The following is a 17360-nucleotide window of genomic DNA, read 5'->3' on the forward strand; positions in this document are numbered from 1 at the left end:
CATGGTAACGGGGTGGGGCCAATGGCCTGCCTTCCTTCCACCAGGCCACGCCTCCTGGAGGTTCACCTCCTAGGAGAGCTGAGGATTGGGGCCAACCATGTAGAATCTGGGCTTTGTGGGAGAAGGGGAAGATACTACAACCATATCACCCCAACCATATCCATATCACCCCGTTCTAAGGAGGTTGTTACTATAAACCCGAATGTGCTATTAAAGTAAGAGTTTCTCTTCTGTTTCCTAGACGCTCAGCAAACCCCCTCACACACACACCTAAGGCCAAGCAAGTTTTAAATGTACAGCTTCTAATGAAATTTGACCTCTTTATGAAATTATCTAGTTATAGCCCAGGCTTCAACTTTACCTTTCATCAACAGGAACTAATGTCTAATGAATGATATACTCCAGATTGGTAAATTCTCAAATGAAATGAGCAGAATTAAGTAAAATCAAGTGGGGCTAGGTATGTTTTTGAGCTTAGTAAATTTAAGTGCACAGTTCCATATATTTACCCAAAGGAAAGGCTGTGAAAGTGGTCATGTCCTTGTTAGGGAGGTAGACTTAGAACGGAGTGTGTGTGTGTTTGTATGATAGGACTGGGGCTCGAACTCATGTCCTTTAGCCTTTTCACTCAAAGCTGGTATTCTACCACTTCAGCCATGACTCCATTTCCAGCTAATTAGAAATAAGAGTCTTGCAGATTTTCCTGCTCTAGCTGATGTCAGACTGATCCTCAGATCTCAGCCCCCGAGTAGCTAGGATTACAGGTGTGAGCCACACACAACCAGTTTAAGCTACAACCATGCTTTCACTTTGTGGCCCTAGATTTAAGTGCATCTGTCCTTTTGATTGAGCACTGAGGTCCTCAGGACTTCAGTGAGTTTTACTGAGAACAAAACAATTAAAAAAAAAAAAACCAGCTTCTTTTCTGAGAGGCCCAGGACAGAAAGGCTTGGAATGTCCCTCTAACCCAAAGCAAACCTAGTACTCGGCGATTTCGTTCAATCACAAGTTGCCCTTCTTTGGAGCTGGGCCCACTGCTTTTATTTTTCATCTTTCCATGCTCTGTGGTCTTTTGTAACATTTAAAGTGGTAGCCCGTGGTTTGGGGAGGCTATTAGCCCATTCAGTTCTCTCTACAGCATCTACCTGCTGAGCTGTTGTGTTCTGCCAGTCCTCCAGGGGCCTGTAGCTGGGTCTGAACTGGCAACTACTTAGAGAAGGCTTTCTGTTGTATCCAAACTGTTCATTTCTCCTTCATCTGTTCTATCAGATGGAATGAAACAAAAAAAGCAAAGTTGTTCATATCTTTCCTGTTAACTGAGCTCCTTGCTATTCTTTTGATCTGTTTAACTTATGTGCTTAATAGTACCTTTTTTTTTTTTTCTTGGTCGGTTGTGGGTCATAAACTCTGGGCCTGGGCGCTGTCCTTCAGTTCTTCAGCTCAAGGTAAGCGCTCTGCCACTTGAGCCACAGCGCCACCTCCAGTTTTCTGATGGTTAATTAGAGACAAGAGTCTCACGGACTTTGCTGCCCAGGCTGGCTTTGAACCATGATCCTCAGATATCAGCCTCCTGAGTAGCTAGGATGACAGGCGTGAGCCACCAGCACTCAGCAGTTCTATGGTTTTTAATCTAGCTTCCCTTCCACTTACTTTGACAGACAAAGCAGACAAGAGTTTAGGAAATGAATATTTAATCATCCTCTTGAATGGTCAGAACTCTAAAATTCAGGTTTTCTACAATGCAATGTAATGGGGTGTGGCAGGAACAATGGTGCTAGGCAGGCAGTGGTCACCGACGGGAAGTGTGGAGAGGGCTCGCAGTAAACTTACTTCATCCCAGCTTCTTTCCTCCACAGGGTCGTTACCCACTTTCTTCCAGAAGTCTCTGTGAGGTCCAGGGTACAGCTCAGTGGTGGAGGGCTTGCACAAGCTTTGACCTCTAGAAGTCTCTGCATTTCAAGGAACATATTTGGTACCTGAATTTCAGTTTCAGAGTGGCAGGGTCCTGAGATCTAACATTCAGAGTAACAGAGTTTGAGACAGAATTTGGGGTGCTTGTTGAGCTTCTGGGTGAGAACAAGGGAGAGGAATTTCGAGGCACAAGTTGCTGAACATAACCCCAGTCTGATATTTCCATATGGCTTGTCCGTTCTGTTCATTGAAAGATATCACCCTGTTTTACCTACTCTGTGCCCAGGCAGGAGTCAAAGAGACAGAAGCCGAGGCCCGTTTCTAGGAAGCAAGCAGATCGGTTCATTCCCAGACCTATCAACGCCGCATCAGTTTCTTGCACTTGGCGCAGCTGACATCCAGGGCTGGAGAATTCCATGCAGTGGGGAGGAGCTGTGGGCACATGCGCAAGAGGGCAGTGAGCAGCCTCCCTGAGCTCCACCCACCTGGGCCCGCAGCGCCGCCTGTGGCTGCCAAGTCCAGTGAACCACTGAAAAGCTGCAAGTGGAGGTCTGGTTCACGTGGTAGAGCTCCAGCCTTGAGGAGAAAAAGCTCAGGGTGAGTGCCCAGGCTCTGGGATCAAGCCCCAGTGCACACACATGGTCATTGTCATCTGAGAAGAAGAATGGCATTTGCTCAAAAACGAGAAAATGCTCCGATCATTTAGAAAATCAGTGCCACTCGACGACTACTTCGTGGAGGCTGAAATGGGGATGATTTCTCCCATGGCTGGCGCTGTCCATCAGGAGCCGCAGCAGTCATCTTTGTCTTCAGGCAAACATGGCCTCTCTGAGCGGGGCAGTGGCAGCTGCTGGCGGCCTCGGACCTTCCACAGCACCCAGGCTCCTCCCTCCCCTGAGTTTGTGGATAAAGGCAGGACCCTCTGACGTGAGATTTGTCTCTCCTAGGCAGCCGTCTCCATGGGCGTTTTACTTAGCACTGAACTTTCCTCCCAGCTTCCACCCTGTGTCTTGTTCCTATTGAAGTCTTGTGTGGGTTGCTTTGGTTGGATTCTTGTGTCTTCTTCCTCTCTCCAGACTTCTAGACATGTTTCATTTCTCCCCAGACATATAAAACTAGGTCATAATGTGGCAAAATAGGTCTGTAGATCTCTGGGATTCTAGAAAATACAGCAAGAAGACAGCATTACAGACACTCAGCCATGGTGTACTGAAAACCAAGTGTCTCTGCCAATGTGAGCATACTGCTTGGTAAAAATGGATTTCCACATGGTCCCTGGGTGTGAGGGAGGGAACTCATCTTAAGATCTCTTCTCATCTTAAAGGATGTCATCCAGTGATGTCTCGGAAGAGACCCCAAGGGACACGGAATGCACCAGCTCCCGGGGTTCTCAGCCAGGGATTGTGTGGCTGGAAATGTTACCCCCAGAGGTAGCTGGCCTGTCCTTTTACTTAATCCCAGCTACTCAGGAGGCTAAAATCTGAGGACTATGATTTAAAGCCAGATTAGGAAGGAGAGTCCCTAAGACTTTTATCTCCAGTGAACCATCAGAAAACTGCAAGTGTCTGCGGCTCAAAATGGTAGAGCTCCAGCCTTGAGCAGAAAAGCTCAGAGACAGTGCCCAGACCCTGAGCTGAAGCTCCAGTACTGCTCTACACACACAGACAGACAGACACACACAGACACACACACACACACACCAAAACTAATAACAACAAAAACCCCACAGTGCTGTTGAGCACTTGGTTCCTCAGAGGCTGAGATCTGGAGTGTGAAGCTAGCCTAGAAAGTAAAGTCCCAGAGACTCCATCTCCAAAATAACTGATTAAAAAGCCAGGTTGGAGGCATGACTCAAGTAGTAGAGCACCAACCAAGTGAACTAGAGGCCCTGAGTTCAAGCCCTAGTGCTATCAGAGTAAAAGAAAATTACCATGGTAAAGGGATGGAAGGAAAGGAGCGAGAGCTCTTGCAGCCTTGCTGGGGGAGTCTCCCAAGGCCCACCGTGGAGGACAGGAGGCGGAGCCAGCGAGTTCCTGGCCGTCCCCCTGGTGTAGGACCACAGTGCTTGCAGAGGAAGAGGAAGAGGAAGGAGGAAAGGAAGCAGGCCCACCAATCTTGGCCTGGGCTAGCTTCGAACCAGAGGGCCTAGTGATCTAGAAAAGGAGTATAATATGGAAAATGCATGAAAGCCAGGAGGCTGTGGGGGCCTCGGGAATGGGGGTGGAGTGGGGGTTGGGGCTGAGCCAGGAAGCCCCGTCCTCAAGTGGGGGAAGGAAGCCAAGGCTGAGAATTGCCCTGGAGTAGGGCAGACTTCCAGGGAGGGGCAGAGGGTGAGAGACAGGCTGATAGTGGAGAGGAGCACGCAGGGAGCTCATGGGAGGAGCTCCCGGACACCGGGGCACAGCCGAGACATCCATCCTGATGCAGCAGTGCCCACACCGCCAGTCCAGGGTCCAGAGGGAAGAAATGCTGGGAAAGAGTGTTTGAATATGCTTTCGTTCTGGTCCCTTGTTTCCGGTCACTTCAAACAGAGGGGGAGAGCAGGAGAGAGCAAGCAAGCAAGCAAGAGGAGAGCAAATACCAGGAGTTCATCATGTGGTGATACTGCGCGGTTTGAACCCTGGGACCGGTGCTTGCTGGATGCCTGTGGGTGCAGCTTCCCCCAGTCCCTTGGCTTTCCTTATTTATCCTGCGGGGGTCTCCGTTTTTGCCTCAGGCCATTCTTGGACAGCAGTCCTTCCTTCTGCCTCCCAGATGACTGGGATTACAGACATGAACCACCCCTTGCAGCTGGAGTCTCACTGCGTTTTTCTTCCCCACCCAGTGACCTCCTGCAGACGTCTGCCTCCCACATAGCCAAGCTCACGCTGCCACGGCCGGCCTGGCACAAGGCAGATCTGAGTGTGCTGGGGACACACGTGGAGGAGGGGAGAGGCGGCCGGGCCGGGGCTGTGAGCCCAGGGCGTGCTGCCCATGACTCCGAATCAGGTGCTGTGCAGCCCAGAGCTCCAGGAGCTGGGCTTCCCACAAAGGTCACACGCAGGAGATGACAGAGGGAGGAGGAAATGTCCTAACAGCCATCCACCCAAGAACTGAGGTGAGAAAGGGTGATTCGGGGGAAGGCGGAGGGGCGTGCTGCAGCACCATCCCACTCCCTGAGCCAGAAACCTCAACCACCTGAGGCCCCACGCGCGTGAGTGGTTCTGTGCTTTGTCCATCACAGAGGAATTCAGGGTCATTCATCAAAGCCAAACACCTCTTACCCTGGAATAAGAAAACTTTGCCTCCATTAATGACATAGTATAGGCAAGAGAGGTGTGGGTTCACACCAGGACTCTAAATCCGAGGATGAGCTCTCTCCTCTGTCCATCACCAACACAAATGATGCCTGCTGGCCGTGCAATCTACCAGACCCCTGGGGATCCATCTCACCTGTTGATTAAGTCACGTTTCGCATGCTGGTGAGGCCAGGGCCGATTATTTGAGCATCAGAGGGAGGAGCGTCCAGCCGAGGGGACCTAAGGCAGCTGCCCCCGGGGAGGCCTTGGAGTTCAGCAGCTGCAGTCGACTCTGCCGCTTGATCTCTGAGTCTGGAAAGGAGAGAAAGACGCTCTAGGGTCTCCTGGGAGGGGCCCTGTGTCCGTGTCACGTGGCCAGCCAGTGAGGACAAATACAGCAGATGCTTCCTCATACAACTGGTTTTGTCTCTATGCGCTCGGAACGGGGTTGACCTCTGGGCCCCACAGTCTCCCTTGGCTTTCTCATTCCAAGCTGGATCTCTACCACCTGAGCCACAGCTCTGCTTCCTCAGTCCTTGAGGAAGCAGTGGGACAAGGTGCAGGGCCTTCTTGCCCAGTTATCAGCCAGCGTGCAGGAGGCAAGGCCAGGCTTCCCTGGCCCAGGATCAGTGAGATTGTTGGGAAGTCTCACTAAGGATTATTCAGAGGAAGTCAGAGGCTAGGCCTTTCACCTTCCCATTCAGAGCCTTCTCAGGGCAGGGCAGGGCAGGGCAGGGCAGGGCAGGGCAGAGTGGGTTTGGAAGAACTCGGGCTACAGTTCACTGCTAGAAGGACCAAAGAGGTTAGATGATCATCCTGCGTAGGACTGCAGCAAAGCAGTACTGAGTTACAACACAGTGCCCTGAGGCCCTAAACACAGCTCTCCTAAGACTGCCCTAACCTCCACGCTGTGCACACTGCAAACACAGCTGAGGCTGAAGTTGCGATCAAGAACACTGGAGGACTAAGATGAGCAGCACACAATATATATGTAAGACATTAGGCTTTCATTGTACTATTTTTCCCCCATGAGCCCACACAGAGAGCAGGTGGAGGCATGCAGGCATAGTTCTGTGGGAGAGAGCTTGCCAGGCCCACACCAGGCCCCGGTCCCACAGCACCCGCCCCGCCGGGAAGCGCACCTGTCACTTTGATATCCCCCGTGGCCTTGGCAATGTCGTTCTCGATGACACAGGAGTAGGTGTGGTTGACTGTGGCATTGTAGAGCACCGACACCACCTTCAGGGTCACATTCTCCGAGTTCAGCTCGAAGCTGGTGTTGGACACTTGGGAGAAGTCAGCCCCCTGGTCTACCTGGGATGTCCAGGCCACCGTGGGCTGGGGGAGCCACCTGGGGGCCTCACAGCGCAGGCTCTCGGAGCTGGCGTTGAAGTCCACGTTCATCTCTGGCATGCTGAAGGCTGGGGGCCAAGGTCGGAAGGGCAAATGTCAAGGTCACACAGGTCAGACAGCATAACCTTGAAGTGCTAGGTCTTAGAAACAGAAAGGGTTCTCCCTCCCTTCCTCTCTCTCTCTCTCTCTCATACTGGGGCTTTACTTCAGGGCCTGGGCACTGCCTTTAGCTTTTATGTTCAAAGCTGGTAGAGTACCTACCACTTCCACTCCTGGCTTTTTGTTGGCTAATTGGAGATAAAAGTCTCACACACTTTCCCATCCAGGCTGGCTTCGAACCTCAGTCCTCAGATCTTAGCCTCCTGAGTAGCTGGGATTATAGGCGTGAGCCACTGGTGCCCAACGCCAAGGGTTATTTCTAACACCGAAGTGCCTCAGCCACACACAGGGCTCTTTCCCGTGGGGTGTGCTGTATTGTAGACACAAATAACGACTTTCTCCTTGTGTTGCTGGACATCATAAGCTTTTGGCCAATATCACCAGTTCTAAATTCTAAGTACATTGTTGAAAAAAGCAGGTGATTTCTTCAGTCCAAGTTGTCCAGAGATTACAAATGAACCTGGTCTTTAGGACATTTTACTTGGAATGTATTTGTAAGGAAGATTTGTTTTTTTTCCTCTGATTTATTGTTGCACACTTATTTTATACTTTGCATCATAATTCAATACTGGATTATTTCATTGCTTTGTTTCAGCCTTACTGCTGGAAGCTTCCTCCACTGGTCTCTGGTAGCCACTTGACACGATCACATAAATCCCTATCTTTCTTTTCCACGAGTACTGGGGCTTAAACTCAGGGCCTTGTGCTCTGACTCAGCTTTCTGGCTCATGACTAGCGCTCTACTCCATGAGCCATGCCTCCTGTCCAGCTTTTTGCTGGTTAATTGTAGCTAGTGATGTGAATATTTCTGTCAAAGCTGGCTTCGAACCATGATTCTCAGATCTCAGCCTCCTGAGTGGTTTGGATTACAGGCGTGCGCCACGGATGCCTGGCTCTCATCTTAAATTAAAGGAACTGAGGCTCAGAAGGTGATTTTACCAGAACCTCGGTGTTTGCCCAGGTATGGCTCTGGATCTGTGCCTCAATCCTTCCTCGTATGTGCTGTGGTGCGCTCCTGAGAACCTGTGCAGCGCTCCCTGCCCATCCTTCAAGGCACCTCACACATCACCATCTGGGTGTGGTTGGCCAACGTGGCCTTGCCCATTTGGAAGAGCTTGCTCGGGACCTCTCCTGTTCCCCTGGGGCATCGGACACTCTCCCCTCATCTGCTCTGCCCCCCCTTTTTTTCTGTTGGTCGTGGGACTTGAACTCTGGGCCTGAACGCTGTCCCTCAGCTCTTCAGCTCAAGGTGAGCGCTATACCACTTGAGCCACAGCACCACTTCTGGTTTTCTGAGTGGTTTAATGGAGGTAAGAGTCTCATGGACTTTCCTGTCCGGGCTGGCTTTGAACCTTGATCCTCAGATTTCAACCTCCTGAGTAGCTAGGATGAAAGTTGTGAGCCTCCAGCACCCAGCTGCCTTGCCCTTTAATGCTCTAAAGTCTATCCCAGCAGGGAGAACTGCTTTGCTTTTTCACTCCTCTCTGCATTCTTTGCTGCGTCCACTGCAGTGCCTTGACACCTTCAGAGAAGGTGTGTCAGACTTGGTCAGTAAGAGAGGAGAGAGTCCTCACGAGACAGCGCTGTCTCCATGCTTCCCTCTGGGTCTGTATGTTAATTTCTGAATTTTGTCTTTCTTTAGTATTGGTGACATTTCTATATTAATTTCTATATTGTATATTGAATTCCTCCCGGCACTAATTTCTAAAATAGATTCCAGGCTCCTGAGTGTCTGGAGACCGTGTTGCAGATGTGGGCACAGAGATCTCACAGGCCAGATTCCAGGCACAGATGCTACCTCTCTCCCTTCCCCCCCCCCCCCGCCCCAGCCTCCATTCTCTGTTGTTTTTGGAGGCAGGGTCTCAGTACATAGCCCAAGCTAGCCTTGAACTCACGGTCATCCTGCCTCCACTCCCAAGTGTTTCTAGGTATGCACCACCACGCTTCTCTTATTAGCACTGGCGGGGCTGTTGTCAGCTGTCACTCGTCCGCAGCCACTGCGGGCTGAGCTGTAACGGTTTCATGATGACCTGAGAGGCCATCTTTGCCTCCTCTGAACCCGAAGAGATGGTGCAGCCTCTCAGGGACATGGTTAGAGCGAGGGAGAGGTGTCTAGCTGGGGGTGGGAAGTCGTCCTGTTGCAGTGGGGTTGGAGTGGAGGTGGCTGCTGGCAGAACTGAGGTGGAACTGGCACAGGCATTTCATGGGGGCTCACACCCGCTCCGGAATGGGCTCACCTCCGGTCTTGTACTCCAGGTGTGCGCTCCCCTTGCCTTTGGAGGTGACGATGAGACACTGGTAAGTCCCAGCGTCTGTCAGCCTCACGCTTTTGAGCCTTAGAGAGGCGTTACCGACAATGACCTGATCTGAGAACAGCGCCGTGCGGCCTCGGAACGCCTCGTGCTGCTGCGAGAGGTCGTCCCGGCCACCCCGGAACTCGTGGACGGAGCCCGCTGTGCCCTCCTTCTGCCACTGGATGATGATGCCGTTGAGCTTGATGTCAGGTTCAAACGTGCAGCTCAGGATGCTGTCCTCTCCCAGGTTGCCTGCCGACGTAAACGTGGTCACCGCGATGGAGTGTCGCCCTGGGGGTGAGGGGGTACAGCAAGGGTCACTGGGTCAATGCAGGGCAATGCTGGGTGCCGGTGGCCACACCCCGTATCCACTAAGGCCACATGGACTTCTGTGGTCGACTAGAAATAGGGCACGTAAAAGCATTTGTGAAAACAGAATCCTTTAAATGTTTTGGCGCTCATGCCTCCTACCTGTAATGTTAAGTTACTCAGGAGGCTGAGATCTGAGGATGGGCAGATAAGTCTGTAAGACTCTAATCTCCAATTAACTACCAAAAAGCTAAAAGTTGTGCTGTGACTCAACTGGTAGAGTACTAGCCCTGAGTGAAAAAGCTAACAAAGATTATCCTGACCCTCAATTTAAGTCCTAGCACCAGCACACACAAAAAAGCAGTGTTTCTGGGCACCAATGGCTCACGCCTGTCATCCTAGCTACTCAGGATCAAAGTTCAAAGCTAGTCCAGGTAGGAAAGTCTGTGAGACTCTTATCTCCAATAAACCACTCAGAAAACTGGAAGTGGTGCTGTGGCTCAAGTGGTAGAGCACTTGCCTTGAGCTGAAGAGCTGAGGGACAGCACTCAGGCCCAGAGTTCAAGCTCCATCACACACACACACACACACAGAAGCATTGGAGACAACCAACTTACTGCTATTAAGAAATGATGGGCAAAGCTACCACATCTAAAATTTGGGGGGAAATATGAGCCACTGAAAAAAGAAGGTCACAAAAACACACGAATCCAGGTGGCAGTATCTCATGGCTGTAATTCTAGCTACTCGGGAGGCTGAGATGTGAGGTTTGTGGTTCAAAGTCAACGTGGGCAGAAAAGTCTATGAGACTCTTTTCTCCAGTTAGTCAGCAAACCCCCAAACTAGAGGTGTGACTCAAGTGGTAGAGTGCCAGCCAGCTTAGCCTGAATTTACCCCTCACCAAAAAGTTCCTCAATAAAACATGGACCAACTATGTTAGAGCGAGGTTAACATTGTACTTCTTAAAGCGCCGTTCAAGGTGATTTGAAAAATTACTTAGCATCGTTTATGGAGGAAATAAAACCATGACACGACTAAGCTGGTACTTGTGTAAGCTGAGTTAATTCAAATGTGTAGGCTTTGAGCCACGGGTGGGAATACCTAGAAATCTCTCCTAGAGAAGTTGCTGATGTGAAGTTTGGAGTTGCCACAGGCAGGTTTTAGGCATCTAAGGCTGTATTAATGATGTGGTCGATAAAGATATGTAATGTTGATGAAATCCCCCTTCCTATCAAATAGAGGAGAATACAAGCCAAGGAGCATATAGCCATTGCTTTGCACCCATAAAAATCAATAAAATCAAGTGTGCAAATGTGTGTGTGAGTGTGTGTGTGTATGTATGTATGTATGTGTATGTACCTGTACTGGGGCTTGAAGTCAGGCAATGGATACTGTCCCTAATTTTTTTTCTACTCTAGGCTGTCATTCTACCACTTGAGCCACACCTCCACTTGAGTGTGTGTGTGTGTGTGTGTGTGTGTGTGTGTGTGTTATTGGTTAATTACAGATATGAGTCTCTTGGATTTGTCTGTCTGAGGCTGGCTTTGAACCGTGATCCTCAGATCTCAGCCTTCTGAGTAGCCAGGATGGCAGGTGTGAGCCCTGGGTGGCAGATGTGATTGGTGTGTTCACAGCAAAGGGGAGGGATTGTGCCAAGGCGGAACTCCCATACCTGAAATACCAAAGCCAATGATGAGTGCGATCGCCCCAGCCAGGATGATGATGGCGTTGATGATGCTGTAGAAAGAGACAGAGACAGGAAGTGACCTCATCATCACACAGGGCCCAGCCATGGCAGTCCTGGGTAAGATGTACCACACAGAGCACGTCAGCCTTTCTTCCACAGGAGCAGCTTTGAAGACATAGGAAGGGGCCCCATGCTCCGGCCCTGGGATGGGTGGGTGAGCCTTTATCCCATTGCCATCTTTCTTCCTGATTTCCAGACCTGAGAAGACAGGTGCCCAGGGACGGGATGCTGCTAGCTCCCCTGCATCTCGAGGCCCACCCTGAGGACTACGGCCTGCCCTTGGCTGCCATTTGTTGTCTTTTTGATTTTTTTCCACCAGTCCTGGGGCTTGAGCTCAAGGTCTGGGCGCTGTTCCTGAGCTTTTTTTTTTTTTTTTGCTCAAGGCTAGTGCTGTACCACTTGAACCACAGCTCCATTTCCAGCTTTTTAGTGATTACTTGGAGATAAAGAGTCTATAGACTTTCCTGCCTGGAATGGGCTTCAAGCTGTGATCCTTAGTCCTCAACCTCCTGAGTAGCTGGGATTATAGGCGTGAGCCACTAGCATCCATCTACCAACGGTTTCTAATGAACAGACTAACAAATGGGAAAGAGTAGAGCTTAACATCTGCCCATGTACGTGTGGGTTGAACTGCAGACCCGCTGTTCTGAGCAGCCTTACAGCGTCTGTCACGTACCCACACAAAGACAGGTAACCCCATCCATGACTTCCTTTTCTAGATGAAGAAATGACACAAGAATTCATCTCCCTGAAACACGCAGCAGAGCTGAGGTTAAAATCCATCCTAGCTCCTGGCAGTGTTCCCAGGGTCCCTTCTCCTCTCCTCCCTAGCTGAGGCTGGGAGGAAGGAGCCAAAGGCAGGGGAGGGGGGGGGTCAAAGAGGGTATTGTGGGAAGCGGGCCCTGGGGCGGCTGTGGTCTCAGATCTCACACCGCTGAAAACACACCCACACAACAGGCCAAGGGACAGTCCAGACAAAGGAAAGACACGGGGAGGCCAAGAATGAAGGCACAAAGAGCAGGGGAGTGTGCGGCATTTTACTCTGGGTCCTGTAGAGCGCATTGTGCTCCCTCCCTCTGCTCCAAGAGGGGCTCACCGGAGAGGACCAGCTGGGGGAGAAGTTCTCCTCCCTTCCACAGGCCTTCAGCCACAGGTCCCCATTTCCCGAGGTCAGACCTTGGAGCAGCACTGGCGGCTCTTAAAAGCAGGACCTCTGTTCCAGTACTCGTGGCTCACACCTGTAATCCCAGCTACTTGGGAGGTTGCGATCTGAGAATCATGGAAGTCAGCCCCGCCAGAAAAAAAAGTCTGTGAGACTCTTATCTCCAATTAGCCAGCAAAAAGTCAGAAGTGTTGCTGTGGCTCAAGTGGTAAAGCACCAGCCATGAGTAAAAAAAGCTGAGGGACAGCACCCAGGCCTTGAGTTCAAACCTTAGAACTGGCAACAAAACAAAGCCCCAAAACTAACCCAGGGCTTCTGCTCAGTCTCTGACCCCTGTCCCTCTCAGTGTTCTTGCAGATCTTGGGGTACAGGGGTACTGGGGGCAGCAGTGGGGCGCTGGGGTACGGACATGCAGTGCTGGCCCCGCGAGGCTCTCACTGACAGGTGGGTCAGAGGGCGGCTCCAGGGCCCACATACTGAGGCTTGAACTCAGCCTGGGAGCCCTCTCTCAGCTTCTTTGCTCAAGGCTGGTACGCTACCACTTGGCCCACAGCTCAACTTCTGATTTTTTTTTTTAACTGTTGAATTGAGGACACTTACAGACTCATCCGTCCGGTCTGGCTTTGAACTGTGATCCTCAGATCTCAGCCACCCGAGGTGCTAAGATGACAGGTGTGAGCCACGGGCAGCTGACTGTGAATTATCCTGTTGCATTTTACAGAAGCCCAATGTGTTCTCTGTCTCAGGCTACGAATCAGCTGAGGTTTATACAGTTACTGCCACAGGAAGAACTATGTACCATGTTACACAGATTGAAAACAACAACAAAAAAACCCATCTTCTTAGCAGGTACCTTTCATTGAAGACTGATTCAGGAGGAATACTGATGGGGGAAGATGAGGTGGAAAATTCCAGAACACTGATAAACAGATACCTGTGCTTTAACAGTATTTGAGTTGGCAGCACAACCATCCCTTTTCATGGAAAATCTCCTATTTATCACTGTGCGGGAGCCACGGATCAGGCTCCTTCTTCTCCTGACTCGGGGGTAATGCACCAGCAGGAACAAGGCCAGGCCAGGACACCCTGGGTCTCCCTCCCTGCCCCGTCCCACTCAGACCTGTATTTCCTGTTGCTCTTTATTCTCACTGCAGAGAAAAAAGAGAGTTCCAGAAGATTCCTTCAGCGTTATAACTGACACCATTGTGTTTAATAAAACAACAAGCACCTTTAGGCTTTTGCTGGCCCTCCTGGGACATGCTCAGACACACAAGGTGTGGCCCAGTGAGGCACAGAGCCTGCAACCCTACTACTCAGGAGGCTGAGTTCTGAGGATTGAGGTTCAAATCTAGCCCAGGCATGAAAATCCATGAGACTCTTATCTTCAACAAACCACCAGAAAACCAGAAATGGCACTGTGGCTCAAAGTGGTAGAGTGCTAGCCTTGAGCAAAAAAGCTCAGGGACAGTGCCCAGGTCAAGCCCATGACCGAGAAAACAAAAACCCTTCCCAGAGACTATGTATATATAGGTGACAATTATGCAAGTGTTAGGCACGCATCCACAATGCCACTAGTCCCATACAACCCTAAACCAAGAAATGACTTCAAATGGTTCCCTGTTGGTGAGGTTCCAATGCTTAACAGAAGCAAGAGCAAATATTTGCTGAGGAAATGTACTGTTTAGCCCAGACTTCAAATAACCTCAGGTGATAAAATTCCCCCAAATAAAAACTCATAAAAATATCAAGCCAGGATGGTGGCTCATGCTTATAATCCCAGTTAATCAGGAGGCTGGGATCTGGGGATCACTATTAGAAGCTAGCTGGGGCATGAAAGTCCATGAGAGTCTTTATTTCCAATTAACCACCAAAAAGCAGAAGTGGAGCATGGCTCAAGTGGTAAAGCGCTAAACTTGAGCAAAAAAGCTCAGGGACAGTGCCCAAGCCCTGAGTTCAAGTACATACATACAAAATCACAAAATCGACAAGGAAAACACTACTATGAGAGGGAGTTGATATAAATTATGGACAGATTTGGAAACAGAAAGACTTCAGATACAGAAACTTAGATAGAGTATAAAATAAGCCTTTTTCATCCAAATAAATCTGGAAATGGATAGCCCAAATATGGAACAACAGATTACAAAGCTGACCAGATGGACATGAAGAAGAACTGAACGGACATGTAGAAATAAAAAAATAGGCGGGGAATGTGGCTCAGTGGTAGAGTGCTTGCCTAGCATGCATGAGGCCCTGGGTTCCATTCCTCAGTACCACATACACAGAAAAAGCCACAAGTGCTGTGGTTCAAGTGGTAGAGTGCTAGCCTTGAGCAAAAGAAGCTTAGGACAGTGCAGAGAAGGAGAAAAAATTCCAAGACATAAAAAGACAATCTTTCCCAGTACTGATGAGATTGAGGAAGCTCAATGAATCAGGAAAAAAGAAATCTGTGTCTGTCATCTATCTCTATCTATCTATCTATCTATCTATCTATCTATCTATCTATCTATCTATCTATCTATCTATCTATCTATCTATCTATCTATCTATCTTCACTTCTCAGTGAAACAAGAAAGACCATGAAGATCTTAAACATGGGAGGAGACGGGACGAGTCTCTGAGAAAGGAAGGGCAATGCAAAAGATGGTGTACTTTCCAAGGGAACCCAGGAAGCCAAAAAACAATGGTACTGCTGTCTTCCAGGTGCTGACAGGAAATGAGAGCTCTGACGTCCAGTGAGGTTTGGGACTTGTAGAAATCACAGTGCCCACACTAAGACTTCACATCCATTAGGACGGTGACGAGGTGCTGTGTGAATACTTAGCAGCGAGGTTTACACCTTCACCAGGGGTCCATACAGACTTGGCGATCGACCAACACAGTACCCCGTGTGTCTCTTCTTCAGGTTGTATCTCCTTAAATGATACCTTGTTTGCACTTCACGTGAAAAATTCCCATTAGCAACCAAATGCAAATGCACATGTGGGCAGCAGCACGGGCTGGGCCGGGGCTCCGTGGCAGAGCCGCAGCCCAGCGAACACAGCCTCTGAGTTCCATCTCTAGTGCAATGATGACAATGAGAGGAAGGAAGAGCAAGGGGGAAAAAGGGGAAAGACCAAGGAAAAGAATGTTCTAGAAGCACTGAGTTAGTCCTGTCCAGGCTCCTGTCTCACCGTACTCTGAATCTACCCCCTTCCTTTCCTCGGATGTCTAGCCATCTGGCTGCAGAAACATATACTCAAGTTCTGGCTAGGTATGTCCTTGTGTCTGCCCGGCGGCCGACACTGTCTTCTGTGGATCCTCCACACGAGCGACCAGAACCCAGGGCTACTGTAGCAATCCATAATAACAAGAGCCCAGGGAAGTGGTTCCGTGTTTGCTGAGTATGCAGTGACAATGAGTGAGCCACTAATGTCCTCCCTCCCGCATCCCCAGAGCGGAAAGGACATGTACCACTTACCAAACATCACTTAAATACAAAAGAACAATGCTAGCGGGGAAGGTCTGGGAAACGCAAAACCTTTGGGCAGGAAGGAAAATGGCCACCCCTGGACGGGACCTACATCCACCCTCTGCCTCCACACACCCGCTTGGCTGACACACCTGTGTCATCCCAATGCTGGACACCTCCCCCCCCCACCCGCCATGGCTTCTATTATTTTCCAATTATCCTAAGCCCTCAGATGTCCAGATGTATTGTAATAAGTATTATTATCATTACTTTGTTTATTTATCTTTTGTCAGTCCTGGGGCCTGGGTGCTATCTGTGAGTTTCTTTCGCTCAAGGCTAGAGCTCTTCCACTTGAACCACAGTGCCACTTCCAGCTTGTTCTGAGTGGTTTATTGGGGATAAGAGTCTCCCAGACTTCCCTGCCCCAGCTGGCTTCAAACTGCGATCCTCAGATCTCAGCCTCCTGGTAGCTAGGGTGTCGGGCAAGAGCCACTGACACCCAGCAATAAGCATTGTTTTTAAAGGATTACAGTTTCATGATATAAGGTCAATTACAGCCAAATAGATTTCTTTGTCTACATAGAGCTTTTCAATGACTTTAGTGTGCTAATATTCAGAATTAATATATTACATATAATATAAAGTATATAGCCTTCAAATCAAACATGGTAATTTCAAGTGGTCCCATGTAATATACATATGTATATACATGTAATACACATACATAGTATTATATATATTATATACACATACATGTGTACAGACACACCAGACGGGACCATTTGAATTGACCATATCTTGCAGGTCAGAATCGATTGAGCAAGGAGCCCAGCGGCCACCCTTGTAATTCCAGCACTCTTGTAGGTCCAGGCTGAGACAAGAGACACATGAGTTGGAGGCCAGCCTGGGCTGCGTAGTGAGATCCCGCCTCAAAACAACACAACCCAAAACACACAGTTGAATATTGGCAATGTCATAGAGCCCGGCAGCTCTGACCCGGTTACAATGTCTGCACCCTCAGCCCTCACCACGCCCTCCTGTCCACTCAGGTACTGGGCTGCCAGCAAGGGGAAGACCTCCAGTGGGCAGCGGGGGAATCCCACCAGGTGGCACCCTTGGGCTGGGTTCCTTGGGCTGGCCCCACACGGCAAGTCCAGGGAGATGAGGGCACTCAAGCGTGGGTGACCTATGAGAGGGACAGCACCACAGCCACACCAAGCAGAAGATTTTTATTTTTATTTCTGTCCATTGTGGGGCTTGAACTCAGGGCCTGGGCAACTGTGACTAGCACCCAGCAGAACAAAGTTGTTTTTTTTTAAGTGTAAAATTACATTAAAGTTGTACTACAAAGAGATTCCATGGTAAAGGTAGATTATAAAGGGTAACCACTGCATTCATAACTATTTAAAAATTATCTGCTGGGTTTGAAAAGGGTCATAAAGAGAAGGAAATAGTCACAATAATGGCAAAACCATGGGTGACCCTAGGTTTTGTCTTTCCAGTAGTCTCAGTGATATTATTACTACTTTATACTAACAAAGAAAGATCTTTGAGTCTATAAAAGTATGGGCTAGGGAAATCCCAGGAACCTTTACCTCATCCTCTCCAGAGAGAAGAATATTCTCAATAACACCAGCCAAGAACCATCTGTCCATCCGTCCATCTGTCCATCTGTTCTCTATCTACCCATCAACCC

At 49.5% G+C, this 17360-nt stretch overlaps 1 protein-coding gene across 1 annotated transcript; it reads right to left on the bottom strand.

Annotated features, from left to right (window-relative positions):
* Positions 1 to 5388: 5388 nt before the first annotated feature.
* Positions 5389 to 11076, bottom strand: Vtcn1 (V-set domain containing T cell activation inhibitor 1). Its single transcript, XM_013024638.1, has 4 exons — positions 10977 to 11076; positions 8939 to 9286; positions 6332 to 6610; positions 5389 to 5501 (listed from the first exon to the last, which is right to left on the bottom strand). The coding sequence occupies exons 1-4, from the start codon at positions 11074 to 11076 to the stop codon at positions 5389 to 5391; spliced, it is 840 nt and encodes a 279-aa protein (XP_012880092.1).
* Between the last annotated feature and the right edge of the window lie 6284 nt (positions 11077 to 17360).

This window comes from Dipodomys ordii, unplaced genomic scaffold, assembly GCF_000151885.1.
Source record: "Dipodomys ordii isolate 6190 unplaced genomic scaffold, Dord_2.0 Scaffold78, whole genome shotgun sequence".
Classification (NCBI taxonomy): domain Eukaryota; kingdom Metazoa; phylum Chordata; class Mammalia; order Rodentia; family Heteromyidae; genus Dipodomys; species Dipodomys ordii.

Bases quoted from the DNA above. Each gene is read 5' to 3' on its own strand.
- Vtcn1 (XM_013024638.1), bottom strand. From the start codon at position 11,076: ATGAGGTCACTTCCTGTCTCTGTCTCTTTCTACAGCATCATCAACGCC. The intron at 9,287-10,976 runs GTATGGGAGTTC...CCTCACCCCCAG, and splicing joins CATTGGCTTTGGTATTTCAG to GGCGACACTCCATCGCGGTG. The intron at 6,611-8,938 runs GTGAGCCCATTC...CTTGGCCCCCAG, and splicing joins CCTGGAGTACAAGACCGGAG to CCTTCAGCATGCCAGAGATG.